Raw genomic sequence first — 25,738 nt, 5'->3', positions numbered from 1 at the left:
CTCTTCCCCCCCAAGAAAGACATCCAGTCATTCCAGCATGTATTTTTATCTTTCATCTATGCAGCAGGACATGCTGCACTGTCCTGGCAGGTGCTGATGTCTTTATCTCTTGGTCACTTGTTCTATGCAGCATGTAACAGATGGTCACATTTACTATCAGAATATATGTCATGGCTGCACTGTCAAGTACATTCTTCAGGAATCCTCAAGGAAATCCATGCCAGTCCTCTGTGGACAAACTTTCTACACTGACTTTATTCCTACAACAGCCTGAGCAGGCCTCATCTGCTCAAAAGCAGAGAATGTAAGGAAGAGCGAATGCACTTCAAAAGAAGGGACAGATAATTTCTGAATATCTGCATTCCCCTCACTCATTTATTTTGCCACCCTTCCTGCGCCTGTAGCTGTTGAAGGAAAAAGCCCTTTGTAGCACAGTCACTGAATGGGCTTGAGCACCATCCCTGCTGACAAAAAGAGGATGCAGACCAGTGCCAAACAGAGCCCAAGAAGTGCAGTTCACCGGAACTCAGTGTTAGTCTCAACCAGACAAGGGCTGGGCAATTATTCCATTCAAGGCATCTATCCACTCCTTCTGCTCCCTATCGTTCTCACACAGAAACAAAAACTCTCTCATTGGTGTGACCATGGTGATCCCTGATTTCCTCTTCTTTACAGATATTCCCTGGGGCAAGCCAGCTCTTACTTCATAGCCCTCGACTCTCCTTCCAATAAAAACTTGGCCTTGTGGAAATGCATCCTAGAAGGAAGGAAACAAAAGACATTCATTAGCCAGTGGACAATTCAGCTCTAGCAGACATTATTCCATCCTTGACATGGAGCAGGAGGAGATGGAGATGAGTGAAAGGGTCACTGAACTGGTGACAGGCAGAAAACATACTAGAGCCATTTCACACTCTCGAGCATTCTCAGAAGCAAGAAGAGCCTATAACTGCAGAGCTGGTTGAGTGTTCAGAAGGAGCATAGTAGGATATTTTTGTAAGAGCAATGGTAGGAAACAGGATATCACCCTCTGGAATATCACACATCTTGCCTGAGGTTCCATGTGTGACTACAACTTGGCTGGGAAAAAAACAGGCTATAAAACTTAACAGCAGTAGCAGCTACTTTTTAAAGATTTAGATCTTCCTTACTTACAGACACTCTGAGGACCAGAGTTCCCAAACAGCTCAGCTTCAAAGGAGATTAGCTCTAGAGATTACCTTGTTTGTATTATGCAGCTACTGGGAGAGCTGGATTATAACAGACCCTTTCTCCCCACCCACCTACAGGAAGGAACTTGTGGGATAGTGAAGAACACTCTTTTTACCAGTGGGTTTTTAAAGTACAGCAGGTTCCTCTCTTCAGAGTCTAGGCTGAACCAGCGCATCTTAAAGGTCTCCTTCTGCTGCAAGTAGATGGTAGAAGTTCTTTAAAGACCAAGTCCCAAAGACAATTTTTTCCCAATCAGAGCAGATCCCAAGGTTGCTTAAGTGACTCAGAGCTCGAATTCAGTTTAACCCATCCTCTTAACTGGCAACTAGTGAGTCACTGCTGTATGCAACTGGAGATTTGCATTTAGTGGCAATCCTTTGGATAAAGCACAGAAATTCATTTTGCTAACAACCCAATCAGGTTAAAAAAAACAACCACAGTGCATGGATTAATCAACATCACTGCAGAAAACGATCTGTGGGCCAGTGGCTATCACAAGGAGAGCATGCAAACAACTTCAGGATTTTGGTTTGGGATGTTGTCCCTGCCATTGCAGCATGGGCATTTATTTTTTTAAGTGCTAATTCCATCAACAGCACTCATGGAACCATTCCCTGAGATATTCATTGCTCTGTGCTGAAGAGTCCTCTTCCAGGGCTCACTCCAGTTTGAGTTTAGGCCTCAGGAAAAAAAGCAAGCCAAAACATGCTTGAAGCTGTGACTATTCTCTCTACAAGTACCTGCAGGAAGATGTACTGGGAGGCTAGCACAGAGGTAGGCAAAAAAAAACTACCATCAATATTCAGTATTTAATCACTAAATTTTTCAATAGGACTTTGACTCGCAGTTCATCCAGAGGAGCGAGGCAACAAGTAGCAGCATTCAAACAAGATCTCAGGTCTTCCTATGCTCTTTAGCAGAGCCTGAAATCTCTCTCTCAATGTTTCAATAAGTAGTAGCCCAAGTACTTTCCCACAAAAATAAACAACCAACCCAATCCATAGGTTTAACACTGAAGAATTTGCCACAGTAAAGAGATGTGACTTCTGTGCTACTAACTTAGATAAATAGGGAAATAAGGGGGCTGGCATGTGATTTTCAGTTCCAGAGGTAGCTGCAGTTCAAGAGCTGTAATTAGTAGGCAACTGATACAGTAATTCATTTAGTGTTGCCTAACAGTACTTTGCATTTCCACTGCCTACTAATCCATCTTGCTAACTCTTCAAGAAGGATCCTCCTTCACAGTTTTCTTCTCCATACAAAGTAAAACATGATCCTAAACAACACAACAGGCTTGAATACAATGTCATTATTGACCCAGCCCCCTTAATAAATCATTCATGAGTAAGCACCATAGAATTATCAAACGAACTCCTTCTGGAAGAATCCTGCTTCTGTACTGTCAAGTAGGTAATCTCAACCTACCTTTGGTCCCGTTTTCTCCATATATCCTTCTTTGATATAGTTCCTTGTGATCCGGGGTATGATCTAGAACACACGCACATAAACATCCATCTCATTCAGGCTCATTTTTCTGTTCTTTTTCTGTCAAAGCAAATCACTGACAATTTTGGCTTTTAGGGCTTGGGTTTTTTTTTTTTTTTTCAGCTGCTCAGCAAAGGGAAGTCTGAATTAAGAAGGAACACAGGATTTTTGACAGATTTCAGTATAAAAGGAAACGGAGTCTTTCTGGCCTTAAGCGTTTACTTCCTTTCTGCATGTTAGCCACAGTGTGACCCTTTTTTTCTCTTCATCTTCTGTCCATCTCAAGGCTTACTACTAATTTGGCACGCTATATAGGCTGACTGTTGTCTGGTTGCTTTCAAAGAGATGTTAATTTTACCTATCTATAATAAGAAAAGTGACTGTTTTAAGGAATGTGAAGGAATACAGCAGAAAAAGAAGCAAATTCAGTGATGCTCACTGCAAAGAAAAGAATAAAGTGGGACACAGCATCTTTGTGTTTACTTGAGAACCTGATATTCCTGCCCAGCAAGGAGATGATCAGCGGGTCAGTGTAAGAGATGGCCAAATGAGTTTTAGTTTGTGCTTGCCATTAAAAGACTTACCTTCATTTCCATCTCTAAGATAACTGAATACTAAGGAATATTTGTTGGCACCAACAGAGACAGTGAGCATGAGTGATTAGAGTAATTACAACACTGAGCATGAATGATTAGAGTGATTACTCGCAGTTGGTATAGCTAAACGCAGATATGTTTTGAAGAGCAAACAAAGATTTAGCTTTCATATCTGATGTCAACCAGAAGGAGAAAAAAAGAATGAGGTGTAACTGTCAGCACTAGCTGTGCAGAAACACAAGCTTCAAATATATCAAATAAGAGGGGAAACAAAAGCACCATCTCCTGCCATATTACGTAGGTCAGCGTTATGGTCTCTCAACTAGGGTCTCTATCTGTTTAGTACACAACTGCATCTGCTCTGCAGATTCATTTTTCCCCAGTGCCATCACACAGAGTCTGTCCACAGTTCCACTGACATCTATACCAGCTTTATGTATTTTAAAGCTGCTACTTCCAAATCACAGTATTAGAAGCAGGCTGAGGCACACTAGGAGCCTGCCTCTTTCTCTAGAGAAAGCACGATAGCAGCTGGCATTTCCAAGCCTGCATGCTGCTGTTTGAGCACCTGGTTCTGGCACAAGTGGGAAAATGCTTTCCCATAATGTGTTTGCACAGACTGCTTCATGCCTTGTTAAGTTCTCACCTCGTGCTCTGAGAGAGCTGGGAAGGTTGTTCTGAGATAATGGTAACGTGCAGCCCGAATGGCATTGAACCAGTCAACAATCTCCTAGGGAAAAGAGCAGCACAAACAAAAAGACAAAAATAACACGAAGGGGTAAGAATGATGCCTTTCCAAAAAGGCCTTTCTCCTTCCTTGTAATCTCTTTGCAAATACAGAATTTCTCTCCAATGGCCAGAGAGAGTCAGTGACTTGTCCAAGACACCTGAAAAACACTCAGCTTCCAAAATAAGTTTTAAATGCCTCTCCAAGAAGACTCTGGACAGGCTTTTTCAGTTGCTTCAGTTACGGACTCTTTAGAAACCCTCATACCTGGAAAGACTTCAGAACTATATCAAGGGAAGAAACAGAAATCTAACAAAGCCTGTAGACACGCTTCTTAAAATCACCATTGTTTGTTTGGAAATAATGCAGAACAACTATATTCTTCATGTGCGTCAAGAGGCTTCAAAGAATACAATCACCGAATTATATACAACCATCAGAAAATTATCTTAGACACTTATGTACGTGCCATAAAGAATCTGTGAGAATATTTAGTGTGTGAAGCTGAATACTCCAACAGAACAGGACCAAGATGTTGCAGTTCCTAGTGTAAAATTCAGCAACATTCTAAATTATACAAGTCATAGTGATTTTGAATCAGACCCTGCAAAAACAAGATAGCTCTTCCAAAATATAGACCCAACATCTGACAGTACTGCTCATTCCAAAATCTCTGACATTCACCTTTCCGCTTTCATGATAGACAAAAAGGTTCCTTGTTTGACCATCTGTCTTGTATGTGATTTGCAGCCCGTGAGCATGATGGATTTTCTCTGCCTGGAACATCACATTCAGTTTCTCAATGCTGATAACGGCTTTTGGACCTTTGGGCTGGGAAAGTGAAAAGCATCACTGCATTAAAATGGTCAAAAGAAAGGCAATGGAAGACAGATTAGCTGAGAACTAAATCCTCACTGATCAGAAAGTGCCTGACAATGTGATATATCCAGAGTATAAAAGCCCGAGTTCTATGTTACATAAAATCACCTACACGACTCCCTTTCCCTGAAAATGTTTGGCTCTGGAGTGATGCATCTGCAACTTTATAGTTGGAAGTCAATTAGCTACACTCTCCCATGGAAGGGGAACATGTTGAGGATGTTGCTACAACAGCTGATGAAAGAATATTTTGGTAATGTAAGAGGTAGCAGCTGCTAACAGATCTCCTCTTCACCTTGCTATTCACTGTCCATTTCTTCTGTTCACTAAGGAAAAGGAGGCTGCAGGGAGGAGATGAGGGAGGAGAAGAAGGCTTAATTCCAAAAGAGCAATTGTCTAAGATACCACAGATGTCAGTGTGGAAACATCTGGGTTGCTCCTAATACAGGCTGCTAGAGACAAAGCTATTTGTGCTGTTTCCAGCTGATAAGGAGCAGAGCCTGAGGCTGGATGTGGACCAGCTACCTACAATTGACCCTGGCTGGGAACTCACTTCTTTAGTGTAGTACTTCATCACCCCTTCCCTTGCTGACAGGAGAAACCGCCTCTGCTTGAACTGCTTGCTTTCCCGTCCACGCTTCCAGAGGAATCCTTCATGGCTACCTGCGTATTGCGTGGAGACAGGTGTCAGACAAAGGCAGCACAGCAGCAGCACTTTTATCTGATGTGCCACAGAGTTTCAAGTTTCTTTTCCATCTGAGAATTTTCACCTCAGATAGAACAAACCAGTGGAGAACTACAGAACTGTGTGAGCATATATGAGCTAAACATACTCTGCACTTGTTAGGAGCTTCTTCTCAAATTTACAGACTTGAAGAACTGCATATCCAACATTTCATTCGATGCAAGCCATCCCTAAAGGCCTTCAAAGGTGCAGAAAAAGTACTGCACTGTTGGCCTTGAAACAAATACCTTTTCTCTGACAATCCTAGCTTTTACCTGCAGAACAAGGATCTTGGCAGACTCGGGTGGCAACAAATTCCTCACGCTCATATTTAGCTCTAATCCATTGTTCTCTTAAAACCCTGAAAGAGGAAAACATGGATAAAGCTGATCTGCCTCTACCCTATTTTCACCGACCACCCCAAAGGACCTGCAGAGGGAAGCAGTAGTTTGATAGTTGTGAAGGTCTGCTGCACTGAACAAACAATTAACTTACAAGCAATCGCAGGACTGGGGGATGTAATAATAGGGAGGGACTTTTGCTTCATATTTTGCTTTGGCACAGAGATTCCCGTGCTTCTTCATAAACTGAAATACAAAAGAAGATCCAGTTAGGTCTGCAAATACAAAACCAATATCACGTAACAAACACAAAATGAAACTTGGATCAAAGGGAACACTGCACACTTTGCTCAGTCTCACCCTACCTTTCAGCATCTCTGGAGTTTCCTTTAGAACTATATAACTTTAGAACTATATAACTTTAGAACTATATAACTTTAGAACTATATAACTTTAGAACTATATAACTTTAGAACTATATAACTTTAGAACTATATAACTTTAGAACTATAGTTTGCACTTTTTAGATAGCAGGCCCTTTTCAGTACTCTAAGTTCTGAACCAGATGGGAGGGAACACAACGTTGTGGCTGTTAATTAAAATGACAGAAGAGAGTAAGGAAAAAAATATATATTTACAATCTCCCTTTATCTTCACCTATCCCTAGAAATAAGTGATGGCTATGCTATTAACACATTTCCACAGAAAGATGACAGGTTGAAGCAATGTTTAAGGCTATTTTCATTACTAATGGGAACGCACTATCTGGACATATCAGTGGGATCTAAGCTTTGATATGCAGATCACTGCAGCCTGTTAGAAATACCACCACCCATCAGTGTAATTTGATCGAGTAGGTCATAGAAAATCCCTGAAGTTACCCATGCAGTTAACTTTGCTCTGTGTAGCTTTGCTCCTCTGTCCATGGTGGATGGCACAAATTCTGAGTTACAATTTATGCTGAAATACGGAGAAAGCAAGTGAATTATTCCTTTTCCTTCCGTACCTCTATAAGATCGTTCTCCCAGAAGTCAAGCCAAAGGGATTTGACCCTGCTGACTTGAGGAAGATTGCGATGGATTCCGGAGCACATCAAACAAATGAATATTCCAAGTTTGTAAGAAGCCCACTCTGGATCTAGACATAAACAAGAAGAATGTACTTTATAACACTGGTATAACTAACTGGGAAAAGGCACAGCCACTGATGCACAGCCCAGGTTTCACACCTAATACATCAAATCCCACCCCACTGTTTATGGCCGCCATTTGCGCACATTTAGAGGAACAGCACCTGCTTTTCCCATTGAAGAATGCAGCCCTGGAATCTGTGAGCTTTTTCACAGAGCATTTGTTTAAAAATTAACGTAACCGTTCAGGCAGACGAGCAGCGATGTGGAAGCTAAGCTAATTATTAGTCCATCGTAGAAGGTTCTTGTTGCTGAATTTGGAAGGCTATTTCGGACAGCGAGCACAACTAAGGTCACACGGAGCGCAGCCGCCCGGGACCGCAAGTAGAAGCTCCCGCCTGCCGCAGCCGCGTCCAGTCGATGCTGAGAGGCGCTGCGAGCGCACCAGCAACTTCATTTCCTCCGGCTGCCTCTCCCTTATCGCTCCGAACAAACGCAGCTTGGCGCTTCTTCGCAGCCGCTGAGGGGTTACCGACCGACTACCGGGTCCCCCGAGCTCCGCAGCCACCCGCCGGCTCGGCTCCTCTCCCGCGGCGCGGCGGCAGCTCCACGCAGCCCCGGAGAAGCGGCCGGAGGCCATTTCCTGCCCCGCCGCCCGCGAGCCCCTCGTCGCTCCCGGAGCCCGGCCGAGCGACCTCCGCCGAGCGACCTGCCGCGGCGCTGCCCTCCTCGGGAAACCGCCCGCTCCGTCCTCCCGCCCCCTGGGGTGCGCGAAGCTAAAGGCGATGAAACAGAGGAAGGGACCGAAACAGAGAACGGCCGCACCTCGCACCCGCGACGGGATGGGCGGGCGCCCGGACGGCGGGCACGGCCCCGCATCCCCGTCCGCACCGCGCCGAGGGGTGGCGGCTGCGGAAGGAGCCCCCGGTCCTTACCCGGCTCCCCACAGTCGGCGCAGCGGCCGTTCCCGGTGACCTTCAGCAGCTCCTGCAGCAGCGTCTTGTTGCGGTCGCGGTCCATCACCGCCGCCCGGCGCGGAGCTCTGCGGGTGGAGCCCGGCGGGAGGCTCGGCCCAGGCACGCGAAAGGAGGAACTCCTTGGGGGCCGCCTCGCGCGGGGGGGCCGCCCCAGCACCGCACCGGGAGTCGGTAACCGGCGGACTGCGAGTACCGGTCGGGAACCGCGTCGAGCTGCGAGCAGCCCTGCTGCAACACTTCTTGCCGCGCTGCTAACAACGCGCTGAAACTGAAGTTTCGATCATCGCACAGCCCCGAACCGAGCGCACAAGCTGCCCACAATCAACTTCCCTCTTTCCGGTCTGAAAAAGTATTGCTAAGGCTCCTGCTTTCAGGGAGCCCATATGGGGCACGGCTCATTTTTCCCTCAGCAGCAGCCCCATCCTTTCTGGACAGCGTTTTTTTTCTGGCACAGCAGCAGGAGCCCTTGCTTTAGTCTCTGAACTGACACTAGTCCTTGGACCTGAACTGACGCTACTTAAGTTCCTGACTAGTGTAAGGGTTAGTACTTCAAACAAACCATCACCTGTAGAATATCCTTCATTCAAAAGAGCTGCAGCTGTTTTCATGAGGTAATTGCACACAGGTCACAGATCAGAGGATCAAAGAGTGAAAATACTTCAATTCCACCTTACCTTTTGGACTCAGCACCAGCTTGGAGATTCCTGAACAAAAATTCTTAAGGCAGTTAGTAGAACCAGATAACCAAGTTCAGGAGGAGTTGCCTCTCACTCCTCATTTACCTTTCCCATCTACTTCCTGAAATGAACAATAGTTTATAGAGCCTTTTTCTGATAGACATAGGTCCATACTGCAATTACCCTAGCACTGTGATCCTTCATAGAGAAGTGATCCTTTTTTTTCTTTGTAAAAAATAAATACAGAAGTCACTCCAACCATTGACTCAGCAGCACAAGCCATTAAAATTTTAACAGCCACCACTTTATTTCACTCACTGATAGTTCTCTGCTACTGAAAGAGTAAAGTGTAAAGGTTATCTACAGCACCGTTATTTCAAATAATTTACTGTTTCCATAATTATTTTTCATTCATGAAAAATGACAACAGAAGGTACCAGAAAACGGCCTTGTTACAGAAACAAGGAGGTAAACAGAGCACCGCTGTGCTGCAACAATCCCTGTTTGAGAAGGAGAAAAACACAGTTGAAACGGCAATACAAAGTCAGAAAAGAATATGGATGAAGTAGTTCCAGTTAACAACATCCTCAAATACATTTTCACAGATGGAAAACATTGTTTTAGACTTTGCTACAGTTCTGGATGCTTCTGATATGAACAGTAAGACTATCAGATATATTGTTGTATAAAAACAGATGGTATCACAATGAGGCTGAAGTCATCAAATAGAAAATGAAGTATAAAAATAGAACACAATATACAAAAGTGGAAGAATTAAATATTACTGAACTTGAAGTAATACTTGAATAATTGTTATTTACAAAATCACACCTAACATCTGAGTTCATCTTGTACTACAGGATTCATTTCTCTATTCTTTTAAGATTAACATGCAGGTCAGCTGAAAATATGAATGAAGTGAAACCAATGTACACAAATATATGTACATGGAAGCACAGTGCTCTGTAATGACTTAGTTGGTTATCTGCATGTTACTGAGGAGGGATTTGTTTTTAGTCATTTACATTTCAGAAAAGCATTTGCTTTCTCTCCCTGTTCCCTTCTCACTCTGGGTTATTTAACACATATGCAAATTCTGAATGAATCAGGCCTATTTTAGTCAATCATCTCCTCAAAGAGGAGGAGAAAAAGAAAGCACGCTGTTGAAGCTGAGAGTTCCATGTTTGAAACCAAAGTAGTACCAACTGATCAGCTGGTGCATTTAATATTCTAAACGCACGTACTGACAAGCACCAAACAAACCCACATTTCAGATGTGGAGAGCAATATTATGACAATAGATATTTACAGTATTTTAAATAATTATAGAAATTTAATATACAAATGGCTCTGAATATACAATAAAATAACGTGGTAAAAAAACCCTGCAATTATGGTGAGAATACCACCATTAGGCACAAAGTATTTCTGGTGCTAGTGATTCTAAGGGAAGTCTAGAGACAGACTGCTGATTGCTTGTCTGGGTATTTCAAGATGAATTCCTTCAAGATAATGCAAAAACCTAAAAAGAGAAAAAGGAAGAATGACTATAAGATGACAAAATTAACTCCAAATGGCAGATAAAACATTTAGAAAAGCAACACCTACCCTTTCTGTCTAGAAAGATTTAAGAAAATATTTTACCAAAATTCTTGAACTACCTTGCATACTGAAGCATAGCAAGATTTAGGAAAAGCAAAGCTTACCTTCTTTTTGTCTTTCCTTGCTCTTTAAGCTTCTCAGACCTACAAATGCTACGAAGAGTAGGGAGATACTCAAGTATGCTGGCTTGCTTATTTCCAAGGTTCAAAGGAGCTCTGGAAAATACAGTTCTGATGACTGTCAGCCTCTTCTGTGCTTTTCTGTGGATGCTAAAATAAAGAATGAAGCTTTACAGTTTCTTGTTCAAGAACGTATCTGCAACTTTAAGATCAAATCCACTTGATTAAAACTGCTAAGGAGATACTGATTTCCAAAACTGCTTTCAATGGATACCTGCACCTAGTTACACAGCATCACAGAGATGCCCTTAAAAACATGAGGGGCTGAAGATAGTTTTCCCAGTGTTCTTAGCTCAAATACAGAGTCTAGCCTGGGGAGGTCTTCAGTCTAGTCAAGTATGTGAGGTTGAGTACATCCATCAGACAGCCAAAGGCATCTGTGTTCTTAAAAAATAGAAGAATCAGGTAACTGCCATTCTGGATATATGCTGTGTTGGCCACACATGGTCACAGGTTAGATACATCCATTTTGACACTGTTCTTCTGGGTACTGATTACACAAAGGCAGTACCTCTGGATTACATTTATCTTCACCAGGTAGCACCTACACATGTAACACAGACTCAATATAACCAGGCACTAGATGAAAAAAAATTGCATTTCTGGTACCTTCAGAACCAATTTCAGTCCAACTGCCTGGGAAAAGCCTTTACATTTCTTTAAATTTCTGTTTTTCTTACTGGAGTAACAGTGTGTGAATTGAATTTAAAGTATATAGACCACGTTACGGCCACCATTCCTGAACATTATGGTCAGGGTATTCAAATGTTATTTTGGGCAGCAACTGCTAAGCAGTTAATTTGAGCTCATTTAAGCAAAGTTAACAACTTATTCCAGTGTTCTCAGGCCTACTGAAAACATTCATGTTGGCATAGTATCTGAAGCAGTGCTACACTGAGAAATGCTCTTCTGGACAAATAACTCCAGAAATATTAGCAAAGCCTTACCTCAAATCAGCTGACTGATTGAAAGATACAGAATTTCTCGTGTCTGACATATGCAAAGTCAGTCCCTCAAGTTGATCACTTCCAGGCGTATTACTTGTGCTCAAAGAGGCTTCCAAGTTTTGAGAAATACTAACAGAACATTTGTTAAAGCTAAGTGCTTCAATAGCTGCTTTTATTTCACTGCAGCTCTGAGAGCTCCACCAATCAGTATTTTCAATACTGAATTCATCACACAGACCATTTTTGATTTTGCCATTCATCCAGTTGAATCCTTCATCTTTAGAGAACTCTAGTGGCTCCTTTGCAGGACTGTTTACACAGCAGTCCAAAAAAGACATGTCCTCCACAAATTCAGTCAGAGAATTCAGACACTGAACAACAAGAGCAGATCTTCTATCATTTGATGGGGCTCTGCTTTTCATTTCTTTTCCTTTTCTGTTATTCATCAATTTTGATTCCTCTTCATTCACTTTAGCACACGGTGGAGGACTATCTGATGGCAAAGTTAAGAATTCAGCTGAACAGTTCAGTCCAGTATCAAATAAGTCACTATCATCCAATTCTTCAAGCCTTTTCTTGCTCTTTGTCTTTCTAGATTTTTTCCCAGAGTTACTTTTCCCATAACAGTAACTGTTAATGGAACTGTTTTTTGAAGAAACTACGGCAGTCCTCTCAGGTATAGGGTTAGGTGCTTCAGACTGATTTGAAAGGTAATTCACTGGTAAAGGGAGAAGAAATTCAAGATTACTATATATAAAATCCACTTTCTTCAGCTGGAATTCTGTGAGAAGCTGTATCAATTTATCCCAGTTCTCCTTGGTTGTGATCTTCTGCTGTAAAATAATAGTTGTGGAAAAGTATATTAATATATACATTTTAAAAAATGCATTTTAATGCAGAAAATATTACAGAAAACCTCATATTCCCAGCTTTAGTTACGAGGCAAAGGACGAGGTTTTCTGCCAACTGCTTCAGTTTGCATTTTGCTTAATTACTAGAGAATATATAAACTCGGACAACAAACTTTTTCAAAAAGACTTCCTTCCAAGATAATATTCATAGTGACAACTGCACTGAAATATCTAGCAAAATACCTTAAGAAATGTGAACAAATCTTCTGACGGCAACAGGATATTCTTAAGGCCAAGCAATGTCTCCACACAGCCTGTATCACATTTTGGAGACTCCTGAGGTGGGGCATCATGAGAAAAGTCAATCTTGGGACCTGCAGTCTTTTCAGAATTAATTGCTTGATCTGCTGGATTTGTTTCACCTTCTCCTGCACAAAGACAATGGACATCACTTGAAAAAAAGCTACAGCATCAACTTACTGGCTTTTCTCCCCTCCTCCCCCCAGTTTGCCTTTATTCTTTTTACGAAGAATGCTGCAGTTCTGAATGCATACAGAAACTGAAATTGCCCCAATCTTGCCCATTTCATTTCCTTAGTTCTCAAACTCTCCCTTTTTGCACGTGGCCATTAGAAATTATTTGTTATATGCATCTGTGTAACATGCTCACACTGAAGATAGTCCTCCTGTATCCTTGTATCCTTTGGCTGCTCCCTTGCTAATTATCCAGTTTTTCTCCTTTTTCAGTTCTCTGTCTTCCAGGTGAGTTGCCTCTAACTCCACTAATGGATAAAGAACTGCAAACTCTGAGCTGAAGGGACACAGCTACTGGCTCTCTGCTCTGTGCAGTTTTGCTATTCCAAAGATAAACATCCCTTATGCATATATGAATACATGTATTTTTAATATAAGGTTTTGAAGTACAAGAGAACACATTAACAACAATGACAAAAAACCCCCAAACACCCACCAAATCTTTACAGATCTTACAGAAAGTTAGCTTGTGTTTATCCACTGTTACAAACGGTTTCATTTAATCAGTCATCTTAAGATAGGACAATGTTTTTTAATTAAAATCAACCTACCATGAAGCACCAGATGTTTGTCTTTCAAGTATCCACCTCCACTTTTAACCCAGAATTGTAAGTAGAGAACACTTTGCCTGATATCACAGTTATTTGTGGTTAACAAAGCAGCTAAGTCTTTTACATCTGTTCGTAGATTCTCAGCCAAGCACAGCACTTGCAGATAGCTAGCAGCATTAGTCTAAAAGTTAAACAAAAACCACTGAGAACAACTCTGCCAGTTAATACTGCAATGTCACACAAAAGCAAAACAACTTGAAATACATTTTTTTCTATGTAATAAAATAGTTTCATTAAGTTACATCAAAACCTCAGAGTTCTGTCCCAGACCCAAACAGTCCACACCAGATAATTAAGTCCAGTGTAGAAATTCAACTTGAAGTAAGCACTCACATTCTACCTACATTCCTAAAGCTACGTACACCTCGTTCCTTATTGAAGAGGTCTCAGCTAGAAGCTTTTCTTTCTTTCTAATCTGTATTTTCTGATATCCTAAAGGATTTTCATTTTTGCACTAAGAAAATCTCCTATCTCAGAAGTTACTTCCCTCTTTGTTTTTTTTTTAATCTGATACACAGCTGCAGGTAAAACTATTTGCCATATAGAACACTAAAGATTAATATTAAAGGAATACCCCATATGATTTCTAGAGGAGTTGTTTTATCTTTTATGAACGAACAAATACCAGCATGTTCAGTCTTCAGGTCAAGACTATTAGATGTGTCTCCTACAAAATTATTTACTATACCTTAAGGACTAAAGTGATCAAAAATACTAAATAGTTATGAAAAAAATTCCTCCAGGCTAATATTAAGTTCGACATGTAAAGATAAAAACCATCTTACACACTCTTACACAGAACTAAAATAGGAGTTGTCTGATAATATAGATCCATTCCATCAGACAGTTATAAACTTCAGTAACTTTAAATCAGCTGAAAAAAAACTTGCTTAGGACATAATCTGCATTTCCAAGCACAGGCTTACCAAGGAAGGAGTTCTGAAGTTGATTTCTTCAAAATAGCCATCAAACATTAAGCTAAACGTTGGATCTATATAAAGAGAGATTGGTGAACTGTAGTGACATTCAGCTCAAAACAGATTGTTTTCTTTACTTAAGCACTCAAAGGCTTCCTTTGTAGTTTCTACACCTTAAGTTTTACAATTATGAGCTGCATTCAACCATTCCCATTTAAATTACTATTATTCAAATAGGCCTTTCTGTCTGCAAAGTCTGATTATGGGAAAAAGCTCTACTCACCATTGGTAGTAAGAATTACAGGTCTCTTTGCAGTTGCCATGAATGTCTTTATTGCACTTAGAAATCCTGCATCTTCATCAAATATTATATCTACCTATAGAAAACACAAATGAAATACAAAATAACAGCTAGTGCATCTGCAGTCTGTTAACTGCAGAGCGAGACTTCACACTAAAGAGGCACAGGCAGTGATAGTACAAAGCATCAGAAACGACACCTGTCAGCACACAACACCATGGCATTCCATGCCGTAGCTCACAGGACCACTGAGAGGCTGGTTGAGGTTCCAATGGCCCTTGGCAATCACCACGTCCAACTCCCTCCTTCCCCTCTAACTGCTCACACCACACAGGTTGCTCAGGACTGTGAAGTTTTTTCTTTGATTTGTTTGTTTTAAGTAGCATTGCACCAGTGATTTAAAGATCAGCCCACAGTTAGAAACACTGCTACACTTCAGTTACTTCCTTGAAACGATATTCTTGGCTGCATCTTTGCATTGTCTGTTGAAGATTCAGCTGTATTTTTAGGTAAAAGCATAGAGAAGAGAATTTAATATGGACTTAAATGTTTTATTGACTGGGCTGTTGATGGTAACTGTTTTAATGTGTCTAGAGCAGATATGTAGAAAACAACTTTAAAACAGTTGACAATCAAACAAACTGCATTAGTGGAATTCTGCAAACTGTTCCAGCAGTGAACAACAGTTGACAGACAGCCCGTAGGTAGCTCCATTATCTTCTAAAGTTAGTTTTTGAAGACAAGGCAAACAATTACTTGGGGCTACTTAAAGAAGAGTACTCAGGAGGATGAAACCATTAAATACTGCATTCATTTTTTAAATAACTGATGATCCCTGCCTTTGAATCTACCTCGAAGTCCCATGGAAGAAGGAAAAAAGTTAAGTTCTCTAAGCAGACAGGATGTGTTGCTCACATCAGAATGTTTCACTTGAATTTTACCTCTTCAAAAAGTATGAGAGATGTTGCACTCTTTCTGTTATGTTCTCCATCTTCTACTTCTTTGCTTATTGCCTTATTTTGAACATTTCTTTCTTCACACAAGTTCTGAGCATTTCCTGCAGATAAGTAAAGAATTGAGCACAGAGAAAGACGGAAATTGCTTAAATACACACTCTAAACTGTACTTTACTAAACACCCTATGCACAACCTGCTTAAAAAAGTCTACACTGACACAAGTTTATAAGCATGATGCCATTTTTGATATCTCTCATTTACAGAGAAACAAGAAACTTGCTGGGAATTCAGCAGCAATTGGCGAAGGGCTGACTACTGTAAAATTAACTCTACACCAAATCCAAATCTGCTTGTAATCTATGATATCTTGGGGGCATGGCACAGATGCTCTGTAAGCCTTTCAAGACAATGCAGCACAGTTGCCTGGAAATTTGTGGACTACACTGTCGCTCCAAATCCACCCAGCACTTTGTTCATGCATTCCTCCTCACATTACTCTGTATTTTTTTTCAGAGACAGACTATTTCCTGTATAGCTATACAATAGTACAGTGTAGCTTTTCCATTGCTAAAGATAATTAGCTATTAATTAGTGACACCTACCTTTATTTTTTTCTTGAGCTGTCATTGTTCCATCATTACCTTTACACCTGGAAGGCATTTTGAAGTAGTTTGCTAGTGTTTTAGGGGGTAGGTTTCGTTTCAATCCTGCTCCTTTTGGTGACAGTGGAGGTTTTCTTGGTGAGACGATTTTCTTCGGAGAGTACATTTTCTCTGCAAGACATGTTTATATTAAGTTTGAAATGTAATCTCAAGATGGCATTTCTCAAGCAAATGTAGAGCAAAGTCAAGTTTTGTTTATAGTACAGGACAGGACAGCTTTACTGTACTGATTTCTGCTTATTTTACTTTTCTTCTGCTCAGGGAATGCTTTGTGTTCAACTCTCTATTCAAAGCACCACAGTACTTGCTCCAACACTACAGAAATAATCAAGGAAGAGAATCAAGAACCAGTCATTTTGATAATTTGATAAAGTCATTATTTAATTTGGTACATAGTTGTGTTAACCTATGGAGCGTTTCTTGTTATTGCAGGGGCAGGACAAACTTTGCTATTTAAATGATTAATGTTCAAAAATGGTTTTGGGAGCTCAGTTCCTAAAGAGTTCCAACATAACTGTGAAACTTACTTGGTGACTTTGCACTGCTACAGCTGTTAAAAAAACAAGGCTTATGTGCATTAATGCCTTTTTTGTCCACTTGATGAGACTGAGTAGCTTCTTTTAGCTGAGACAGTATCTGTCTGCCACTGCGCTGGCACGAGGCGTTGACTTCAAATATCTGCAAGTGTATTTAATAATTAATAATAAAATAATAAAAATATTATAAATTTATAAATATAAAATTAATAATAAAATAATAATAATAATAATAATAATAAAAAAAACATCTTGTGTTACAAGTCTCTTCGTATCACTACGTACAAATAAGAAAAATAGTACTGACAAAAACTCCACCAACCTTAAAACCAAGCTCTTGAGCACAAGCATATACTGCAGCAGTTTTCCCCACTCCTGGTGGGCCAGTTATCAGAACTGTATTGCAAAGGTTATTCTCTTCCTCAATATCAGATTTATCATCTTTAAAATCAAGGCTATCCAAAGAATCTGTAGAATTATTTAAAAGAGACAGGATTGTTCAAGTCATTACCAATTCATATCGTTTTAATGTCAGCTTTAAGGGGAAACTACATATGTCATTTTGAACTGTATCAGCACCTTCATGCACTTTGTCCTCCTTTTCCCCTTTTTGATTTCTCTTCTCTTCCCAATCAGCTCTTTTTTTCCATTCTTTTAACCAGCTATAAAAGGAACAGAACAATAACAAAAAAAAAAATTACTGCTGAAGTAAGTAACTGAAAAGATGGAAGAGAATATACAACTTGAGATCAGCCACTTACTGTCTTTCTTAGAAGCATAATAAGTTTCTTACAATTAAAAAAAGATCTTCAGGTGTGATTATTTTGTGAAGAACAACTCCTTCCTTCCCTATTGTATTAGTTGATTTGTATAAAGTTAGATCACCTTGTGAACTATTTAAACCGTGGAAAACACTTTGCCACGTATAGTGCTGTCTGCAAGGTGGATTGCTGTATTACACACCAAGGTATTGCTATCCAAGAAGCCATGACTAGAATGCAATTCACATCAACTGCTAATTTGTTTCTGCAACTTTTCAGGAATAATGCAAAGCAAAAGCCAGACACACCCTACCCACAGTGTAAAATAATTAAGCACAACTAACCTATGCAGCCTTTCAATTTCTTTCTTGTTCCCTACAAGTTCGCTGGAGTCCTGAGGCTGATACTTTTCTGTCCAAAGCACATCTTCAACACCTACAGAAAAAAAAAAAAAGAAGTCAATTTTCTTTTTAATTGAGCACTGTCCATTACTCATGGCTAACTATTAAGACTTGCACAGGGCTTCTAGTGGGAATCTCAATTTCCTCAATATAAAGAGAACTAAAATCAGACAGGAAGTACACGTGTACCTGAAAGTGCATTTGTCTCTGATAAACATTCAGTATCTTCCGTCCTAACATCTGCTTTCTGGTTTTTGTTTCTCTCCAAGTGCGTTGCTTGTTCTGCATCTGCCTGTTTTCCTCCAGGTACAGGAGTGATAACACTCCTGGGAACTCTGGATTCTAATTCAATCTCTCTATTCTCTGTTTGTTTTCTCCTTTTTGATTTTTGGTCTTCTTTTTCTTTCCTTTTCCTCTTGGTTTCCTTCCAGTTGTCAGAAGGTTTTTGATTTACCTCAGAATTTGAAGAGGCATCTCTGCTTCCTATGGAAAAAAAGAACTTTGAAAATGTTAAGAAAAAAGAATTCAAGCTATGGTATTACAACTGCAGTTCAAGCCACATTTGAAGAATTTGGTCATAACATAAAATGTGGGACCAGCTTATTTCCAACAACATTCTTTCACTGAAACATTCCTGAAGTGCCAACTTGCCCCTTACATGGCTTTACATGTTATTTTTCCTATGCAGATTACTAACCTTGCATACTGTTTTCTAAAAGCAACCGCTCTGTTTGTTTTTTCAGAAACTTGTAGAAGTATTTTCTCACAGGAAACTGAGAGTTAGAAGACACAACCTCCTCTAGCAAACCCTTCCTGAATGCCTCAGAGAAAACTGGCCGGTGGCCAGAGAACTGCAATACAAAATAAAAGGTCACTTAACATAAAGAATAACAGTTACAGTTTTGCATAATTTAAGATAACAACGGTAGCTGCCCAGTGAAGACCTGAGATTTGTCTATGACAAATCTTCCTGACTCGAGAATTGTCTGGTGTTACACACAGCCACAAAAGAAAATAAGCAAACAAAAAACCTCTTTAACAATGAAGGATTCAAACTACAGGGTTTTTTGGTGTTGCTTGTGTGTTGTCTCCTCCATACCCCCCCAATCAAGTTCACAAAAAAAAAAAAAAAAACCAACCAACATTTTTCTTGTAATAAAACCTTCCATTTTGAAATACTAACCACAGGTGCAGAACAGCTTCCAGTCAGTTCTGACTTCACAGTTGAAAATTCACCAAGTGAGATGGCCATTTTTGTGACATTAGTGACATCAGTACTCAGTTTCCTTAGCTTAGTTAGTGCAGGACACAATGGTGACTTCAATTTCCACATCGGACAAACTGAAAACAAAAAAAAAGAAGATGAACAAAAACCCCATAAATCTGATAAACAGAGATACAAAACCAGACAAAAATATCCCACAGTAAGAAAGCTGTAGGTGGAAGAGCATTTACATCAAAGTCAAATCCACTCAATTTACACTGCATCAACTTTATCTTCACTAATTCCACTTCCCACAAGCAGAACAAATTGGCACAATTTGGCACACAATGTTTCTGCAGGAAACCAGCCCCAGGTTCTGCTACCTCCAAACAAACACCCACACCTTCACCAGCTCTCAGGAGGACTGATGCACTCCAAAGGATTCTGCTGGTTCATTAGTTGGATTCAAATATAAACTGCTCAGTGTTACTCTGCCTTCTGGTTTTCTGTTGTGCCCTTTCATAAGAACACTGGAGCAGACTCCCTAATTTAGTGGGGAAAGGAAAATAGGAAAGGTCGGTCTTTTCTCTCGAGAAGCACTTTGCTTTTGTCAGAAGGAAATGTCTTGTGCCCAATAAAGTCCAACAAGATTAACATTCTCCAAATTAGATCTCGAAAGACTACCTTTTGAATATTCTTTCCCTTCCCACAGTATACGTTACTCTTGCACCAATTTAATGTGAGAATTGTGTTTAAAAAGCATCTCCCTGAAAGCTTCTTTTGTTTTCTTGTTGTAATACGAAACAAGAACAAACTGTCAGTTATTCCAGTTAATGTGCTGTTTTTCAGCTTCCCTTTTTTCTGAATAGATTGCCTAAAAGTCTACTTCAAATCATATACATTAATAAATAGCAGAACAAAAGCTTACAGTCATCCTTCTGCTGTACATGAACAACAGTCTTGAAATATGAACTGGCTAGAAAGAATGCTTCCATAGCTGCTGCTTTCTTTGCAATCTGTCTTTTCAGTAATTCTGGCAAACCACTCATCAAGAATTCTCGTTTTGCTCTGAACTGATCATCATCTTGAGAATTTTCAGATGCATCTTGGCTTTAACGACAGAAATGGAAGAACATCGTTAATACTACCAGGTATACAAGGCTTGTGACAGAATCTAATCACATTCTATATATGAATTTATGCAGTCTGGAAGAACCGTTCAACTTAATTTAAATGCAGTAAGCTCATATTTGGTTTAAAACTTCAAATTTTGTTATTAAAGTCCCATCTCTTGATTTTTTTTGTATTTTATATGCTATTTGAGATGTTTTATGGCACTCTAGACTTTCAGCCACCTAAAGTGGCTCAAGAACAGTTTTCAACTCTCACAACCCCCCCCCCAGATTTTGCAAGCAGATTAACGTATCTGTCAGGATAAGCAGCACAAACATTTACACCACATTTCAGTAAGTATTTAAAGTTTGTCATATGTGTATATTTTGATTCTTAACCAACTGCAGTTTTGAACACTGACCTGCTATCATCAAAAATCACAACTGGTTCATCTGTAGACTTCCGAGCATTTCTGCCCAGGAGTGGAGGCACATATCCCAGTTTTCCTTCAGAGAAACAGCAATAAAATGGTGATTAGGTCAGCACTGACATGCAAAGGTCTCTCTCTCTCTCTCTCTCTCTCTCATCACATGTGCACTGTAACTTTGCTTCCATGTTCACTATCTACACGTATCATTTGATAACATAAGGGAAGCTCTATTTCTTAAAGCAAACATATTTTAATAAGATCCACTGCAGTTACATTTCTAGTTATTTCATCACTACATTGAAAAATCCTTAAAAGAAGTACGAGACAACAGAACACAGCATGCATTGGGAGTTATTTAAAAATCTAGTAAGCTGTAAATATAATTTTCCCTGAATGGAAATAGAGAAACAAAGCAGCACCTATATGTAACTTCTTCAGCATTCACTCATTTCATAAAAATTAAAGGTGCACGTTGGAATACCAAATAAATCAAAGGAAAAGATAAGTGTTCTACTGCAGAAGCGTTACAAAATAAATTGATCAATAGACTTTATTGTTAAATTACTCTTTTAGTAAAACTCAATTACCTTTTGAGTTCTTAGAAACCTTCAGATTTTTAGACTTCCCCAAAACATCATTTAAGCTTCGAAGATTCTTTTGCTTCCCATCCTGCATTGTAGAACTGTCATTACTCTGGCTTGAATGTAAAATTATTACTGACTTCTAGAGGAAAAGGAAACAAATTTAGAAAGGAAACAGTTTTTCCTCCTTCATTAGCAATACAAACAGTGACAGGTGCTGAGGGAACTGCTACAGAGCCTAGAAGTTACCAAACATCATTTGGAGATTAATAAAATTACGGAGTAGTGTTACCCACACAGAAGCAATGCACAGAATAAGATAGCCAACGCATAAGCAAAGCCCCAAATTACTCCCCTCTCAATGTAGATGCCTACAGCACACACACCTGGAACAGACACCTTGCTGTCCATCAGGACAGAGAAACAGCCGCTCCTAAAGCGACCTCCTGCTGCGTTCCACAGCTCTGCATCACTTGTGCCTTCCAGCCTGGCAGTTACGTAGCTGACATTCACTGTACTATTTTATCTTAATCTACCTTACTTTGTACTTAAAGAAAAAATGCTTCTAAGAAATATTTTTGCTGCTTAACAAAGTCACAAGAACTTGAGAGTGTTTCCCCTTATGAAGTACATAGGCTTACTTCATTTTCTTGCAATGTTTTCCTTTCAGCAAGAGCTTGCTGCCGAGACGAGCGCCTCACAGGAGCTGGTGAGTCCTCCACCTTTGATCTGTTATGCCGTATAGCTTTCGCTTTTTCCACCAGCTGTTTGGCTTTGGATATGTTTTTAGAAGTAGAGCTTATCTATTGACAAACGAAGTACAAAATAACCAAGATATCCAGCAATTAATAGCAATTCCTCCATCACATTATCTCTAACATACGATTTCTAATCAACTTTGATTGCATCAGGTAAAAAGTGAAACAGTCAGGAGGAGCAAACTAAGGGGGAATGGGAGCACCCACAGGGCATTCTCCTGGTCATCCACAGGACAATCTGGGAGGACTCCACAGGAGATCTGGGCAATGATGTTCTTAAGCATAAGCTGTTCTGTCCAAACACTACGTCCCACCTTGAGAACGTGCCAAAGATGAGCACGCCATCCTATCAGATTTGTTATTTATATTCATAAAAGCTGCTTTTCATAACATTTTAAAGTCAAAGGTGCAGTAACTGTACAAGAAGCTACCTCAAATCCTACAGCAAATTCCAGTAATGCTCTCTTTCAATTGGACATCTGTGTACAACCATGCTTTATTATACTAGACAATTTGAATGTTAACAATTATATGCATATAGTAAATGACAACATACTGAAACATAAGCTGTTACATGATTTACCTTTAGATTTTTGGAGTTAAGCTCTTCATTATTCATTGCTTCACCTTTATTTGATTTTATAGTTGCATTGATCCGTGTAAACCTCATTCTAATTAGGGAAAAGTGTTATGAAATCATTACTTTTTAATGAAAGGAATTATAACTACAACTTTCTCTTAAGATACTTGCAGGAAAACAAAACAAAGTGCAAAAAGCCAGAATCTATTCCAGAACACTTACCTTATTGGGCTGTTCTCATCAGAGGGCACTGTAATCACCTCAGCCTTATACACATTGCTTTTCTTCAAATACTGCCTGCTTGCCTTTGGTGTGGAAGTCTGTAGAGGCCACACACTTCCATTCTCAGAACAGGTACCTCTCATCCTGGTTTTTTTGGGTGTAATAGTTTTGGATGTGTCAGTTTTCTTTTGCCTTAAGCTCCTCCTCAACTCATTCACTTTTGGACTAGATGAAATTCTTACATCTAAGTTACTTTCCTTCATCTGATCATTACCTACTGATTCTTTATCTTCATTATAATCGCTAGTACTTGAAAGACATTTTTCCTTAGCTCCCAAAGCTTTGTTTCTTTTGCTTCCCTTTCTCTGAAACTTTTTAGGTCTTTTGTTTTTACTTCTGTTGTTTTCAGGACTAGAATGCATGTGTTTGTCCACATCATCTTCTGATAGCCCACCTTCTAATACCTTATTTAAAACACTGTCACCCTCAGGGCCTTTTCTGTCTTTTGAAGACTTTCCAATTACTTGCTTTGCTTTCCCAGGTGCCTTTTTAACTCCACTTTTTCTTACATCTGATGTTGGCTGCCTAAACGCTTTCATGAACTGATGCCTTTCTTCCAGAGTAGATTTCATCTTCAAAGAATCAGATCCTGCAGTCTCTAGTATAGCTAATTCCAATTCCTCTTCCTCAATGACTACATTAGATTTTCTTTTCTGAGTAACCTGCTCGGTTTGTTCGCTCTCCAGAAGAGGTGGGCTGCTTTCTTCTTCTACATAGACTTTCTGCTTCAAAAAAATGGAAGCTATCTTCTTAGAACCTTTTTGCTCATTATGTAAAGAAGTTGATTTGGGGGGAATGGAATGAACTTGTGCAAGAACAGTTACTGTTCTCAGTGGTAGCTGCTGAGATCCCTCGCACTTCTCAGGGTCACTAGCAGTACCACTTTGGTCCATTTCATTTACTGTAACAGAACTGCCCAGCATTGGCTTTGTGCCTTCTTCAACATCCTCTACGTAGTTTTCTCCTTGGCTTTTCAAGAAGTCCTCAAACGACACTGTTACTATACTGTCATTTGCCTGAGATGTCTTATCATCTGTATGGACTTCAAAACTCGAGTCACTAATAACAGCAACACATTCCGCCACTTCAGGAGACACCTTCTTTTTCTTATCTTTAGTTTCTTTTCTGCACTTTTCATTCAGCTGGTTCTCAAACGAAAAACTTCCAGACAAATCCACATTTACTTTGTTCTTCCTTTTCCTTGTTTTTCTTATCCTATTTTTTGTTGCATTTATTTCAGGACCAACTTTATCGCTTTTAACATAGATGTCTGCATCTGAGAAATTCTCACCTTGCTTATTACCTTCAGCTAATTCTCCTCCACCTTTCTGGTCACCTAAAGTACAGGCAGCTATGAAATCATCACTGTCTTCTTTTAGCCTTGTTGCTCCTACGCTGTCATCACAATTAATCTCTATTACACATTCATTCTCCAATTCTTTCATCTCTCTTCGCTTATTATTTAGATGAGCTCTCTTCCTTTTCCTCTTCAGCTTTGAGGGTGCTATATAACAATCCTGATCATCACTGAACTCCACTGTAATTTCCCCAGCTACTGCTGGAGCTTTCTCAGCTGCAGATGTCTTTTTAAAGTAATCCAATATATTGTTGGCTTTTGGAGGTGACGATGCTTTACCCCCTGCTTTTGCTAACGGTGAGAAATATCTTGTGATTGTTTTCACGTCTTCCTCTCGCCGTTTCTTGCGTGGCTATAAGAAAAAAGCTCCACGTTAATCCTGGCTATTAAAACCTTGCAAAGATGTGGTATGGCTAAATCAGACATGGAATCCAAGTTCGTGCAGTGACGCCTGGAAGACAACGAACTTATGCGGGTCCCCGCACACACCGCTCGACCCCGTCCTCCCAAACCTCCCCAGCTCGAAGTGACGGAGCTGCCGATTCTCAACAGCGGAACGACCCCATTCCGATCCCGGCACCTCCAGCGCATTAGGGGCCGTCAGCGCAGCCCTGCGGCCGGGGCTGGGAGCAGCTCGGCTCCTCCGACTCCATGGCGGGGCGACACCGGCGCGGAGCTCCTGCCGGGACGGCGAGGGCACACAGAACCACGGGAGGGAAACGGCTCCGCCGAGCAGGCCGCACAGAACGAAGCGCAGCGCACCGCATCGCACAGCCGGAACACCGCCCGTTCCCGAGCAGGCGGCTCAGCTCGCGGACCCACCGCACTCGGCCACCGCCACCAGGCTCCCGGCCCCTCGGCGACCCAGCCGTCCCGGTGCGGCCCGACCCCAAGCGCGACCGCACTCCTCCCCGCCGCACACCTGCACGTCGCCGTCCCTTTCGGGGAGAGAGGCGGCCGCCGCGGCCACGGCCAGCCTGCCCACCATGCCCCGGGTGCTGCGGGGCGCGGAGCGCTCAGGCGCAGCGGGAGGCGCGCGCTGCTGCCATGGAGCGGCCCCGCCGCGGCCCAATGGCCGCCGCCTGACAGACGCGGGCAGAAAAGCGCGCGCGGGACGGAATTCGGACCTCCGCGCGGAAGGGGGCGGCGCTACGGCGGCCCACGTGACCCACTCGCTCCGCCAATCGCCGTCCGCGTTTTGCCGTCACGTGAGCCCGGCTCGAGGCCGGCCGCTCCCGCCCCACCCTCGCGGCTCCGGTCACGTGCCGGGGGGAGCCGCGCCCGCCGCCGCGGTCCGCCGCCGGCGGGCGGGTTTTGGCGCCGCGGCGCGCGGAGCGGCGGCCGCGTGACGTCACGGCACCGACACGCGAGGCGCCGCCCCCCCACCCCCCACGCCAGACCGCGTCAACGACCGCCGCTCCGCCCCGC

At 41.3% G+C, this 25,738-nt stretch overlaps 2 protein-coding genes across 2 annotated transcripts; both read right to left on the bottom strand.

Moving 5' to 3' along the window:
- Window positions 1-538: 538 nt before the first annotated feature.
- On the bottom strand, window positions 539-8,113 carry ADAP2 (ArfGAP with dual PH domains 2; the record flags this gene model as incomplete). Its single annotated transcript, XM_079544331.1, has 10 exons — window positions 539-757; window positions 1,328-1,405; window positions 2,638-2,700; window positions 3,940-4,023; window positions 4,705-4,851; window positions 5,453-5,562; window positions 5,899-5,984; window positions 6,119-6,210; window positions 6,971-7,101; window positions 8,029-8,113. The coding sequence occupies 10 exons, from the start codon at window positions 8,111-8,113 to the stop codon at window positions 539-541; spliced, it is 1,095 nt and encodes a 364-aa protein (XP_079400457.1).
- A 2,077-nt stretch (window positions 8,114-10,190) lies between these two features.
- On the bottom strand, window positions 10,191-25,298 carry ATAD5 (ATPase family AAA domain containing 5; the record flags this gene model as incomplete). The annotated part of the gene is made up of 23 exons (XM_079544133.1): window positions 10,191-10,269; window positions 10,454-10,618; window positions 11,476-12,308; window positions 12,570-12,754; window positions 13,411-13,591; window positions 14,397-14,461; window positions 14,671-14,764; window positions 15,630-15,745; window positions 16,248-16,418; window positions 16,835-16,985; window positions 17,166-17,311; window positions 17,423-17,505; window positions 17,949-18,039; window positions 18,195-18,484; window positions 18,699-18,856; window positions 19,189-19,346; window positions 20,138-20,319; window positions 20,744-20,828; window positions 21,340-21,475; window positions 21,975-22,136; window positions 22,675-22,762; window positions 22,894-24,662; window positions 25,233-25,298. The coding sequence occupies 23 exons, from the start codon at window positions 25,296-25,298 to the stop codon at window positions 10,191-10,193; spliced, it is 5,454 nt and encodes a 1,817-aa protein (XP_079400259.1).
- Between the last annotated feature and the right edge of the window lie 440 nt (window positions 25,299-25,738).

This window comes from Tetrao urogallus, assembly GCF_951394365.1.
Source record: "Tetrao urogallus genome assembly, chromosome: 18".
Taxonomy (NCBI): Eukaryota; Metazoa; Chordata; class Aves; order Galliformes; family Phasianidae; genus Tetrao; species Tetrao urogallus.
This window is presented reverse-complemented; position numbering and strand designations above follow the sequence as displayed.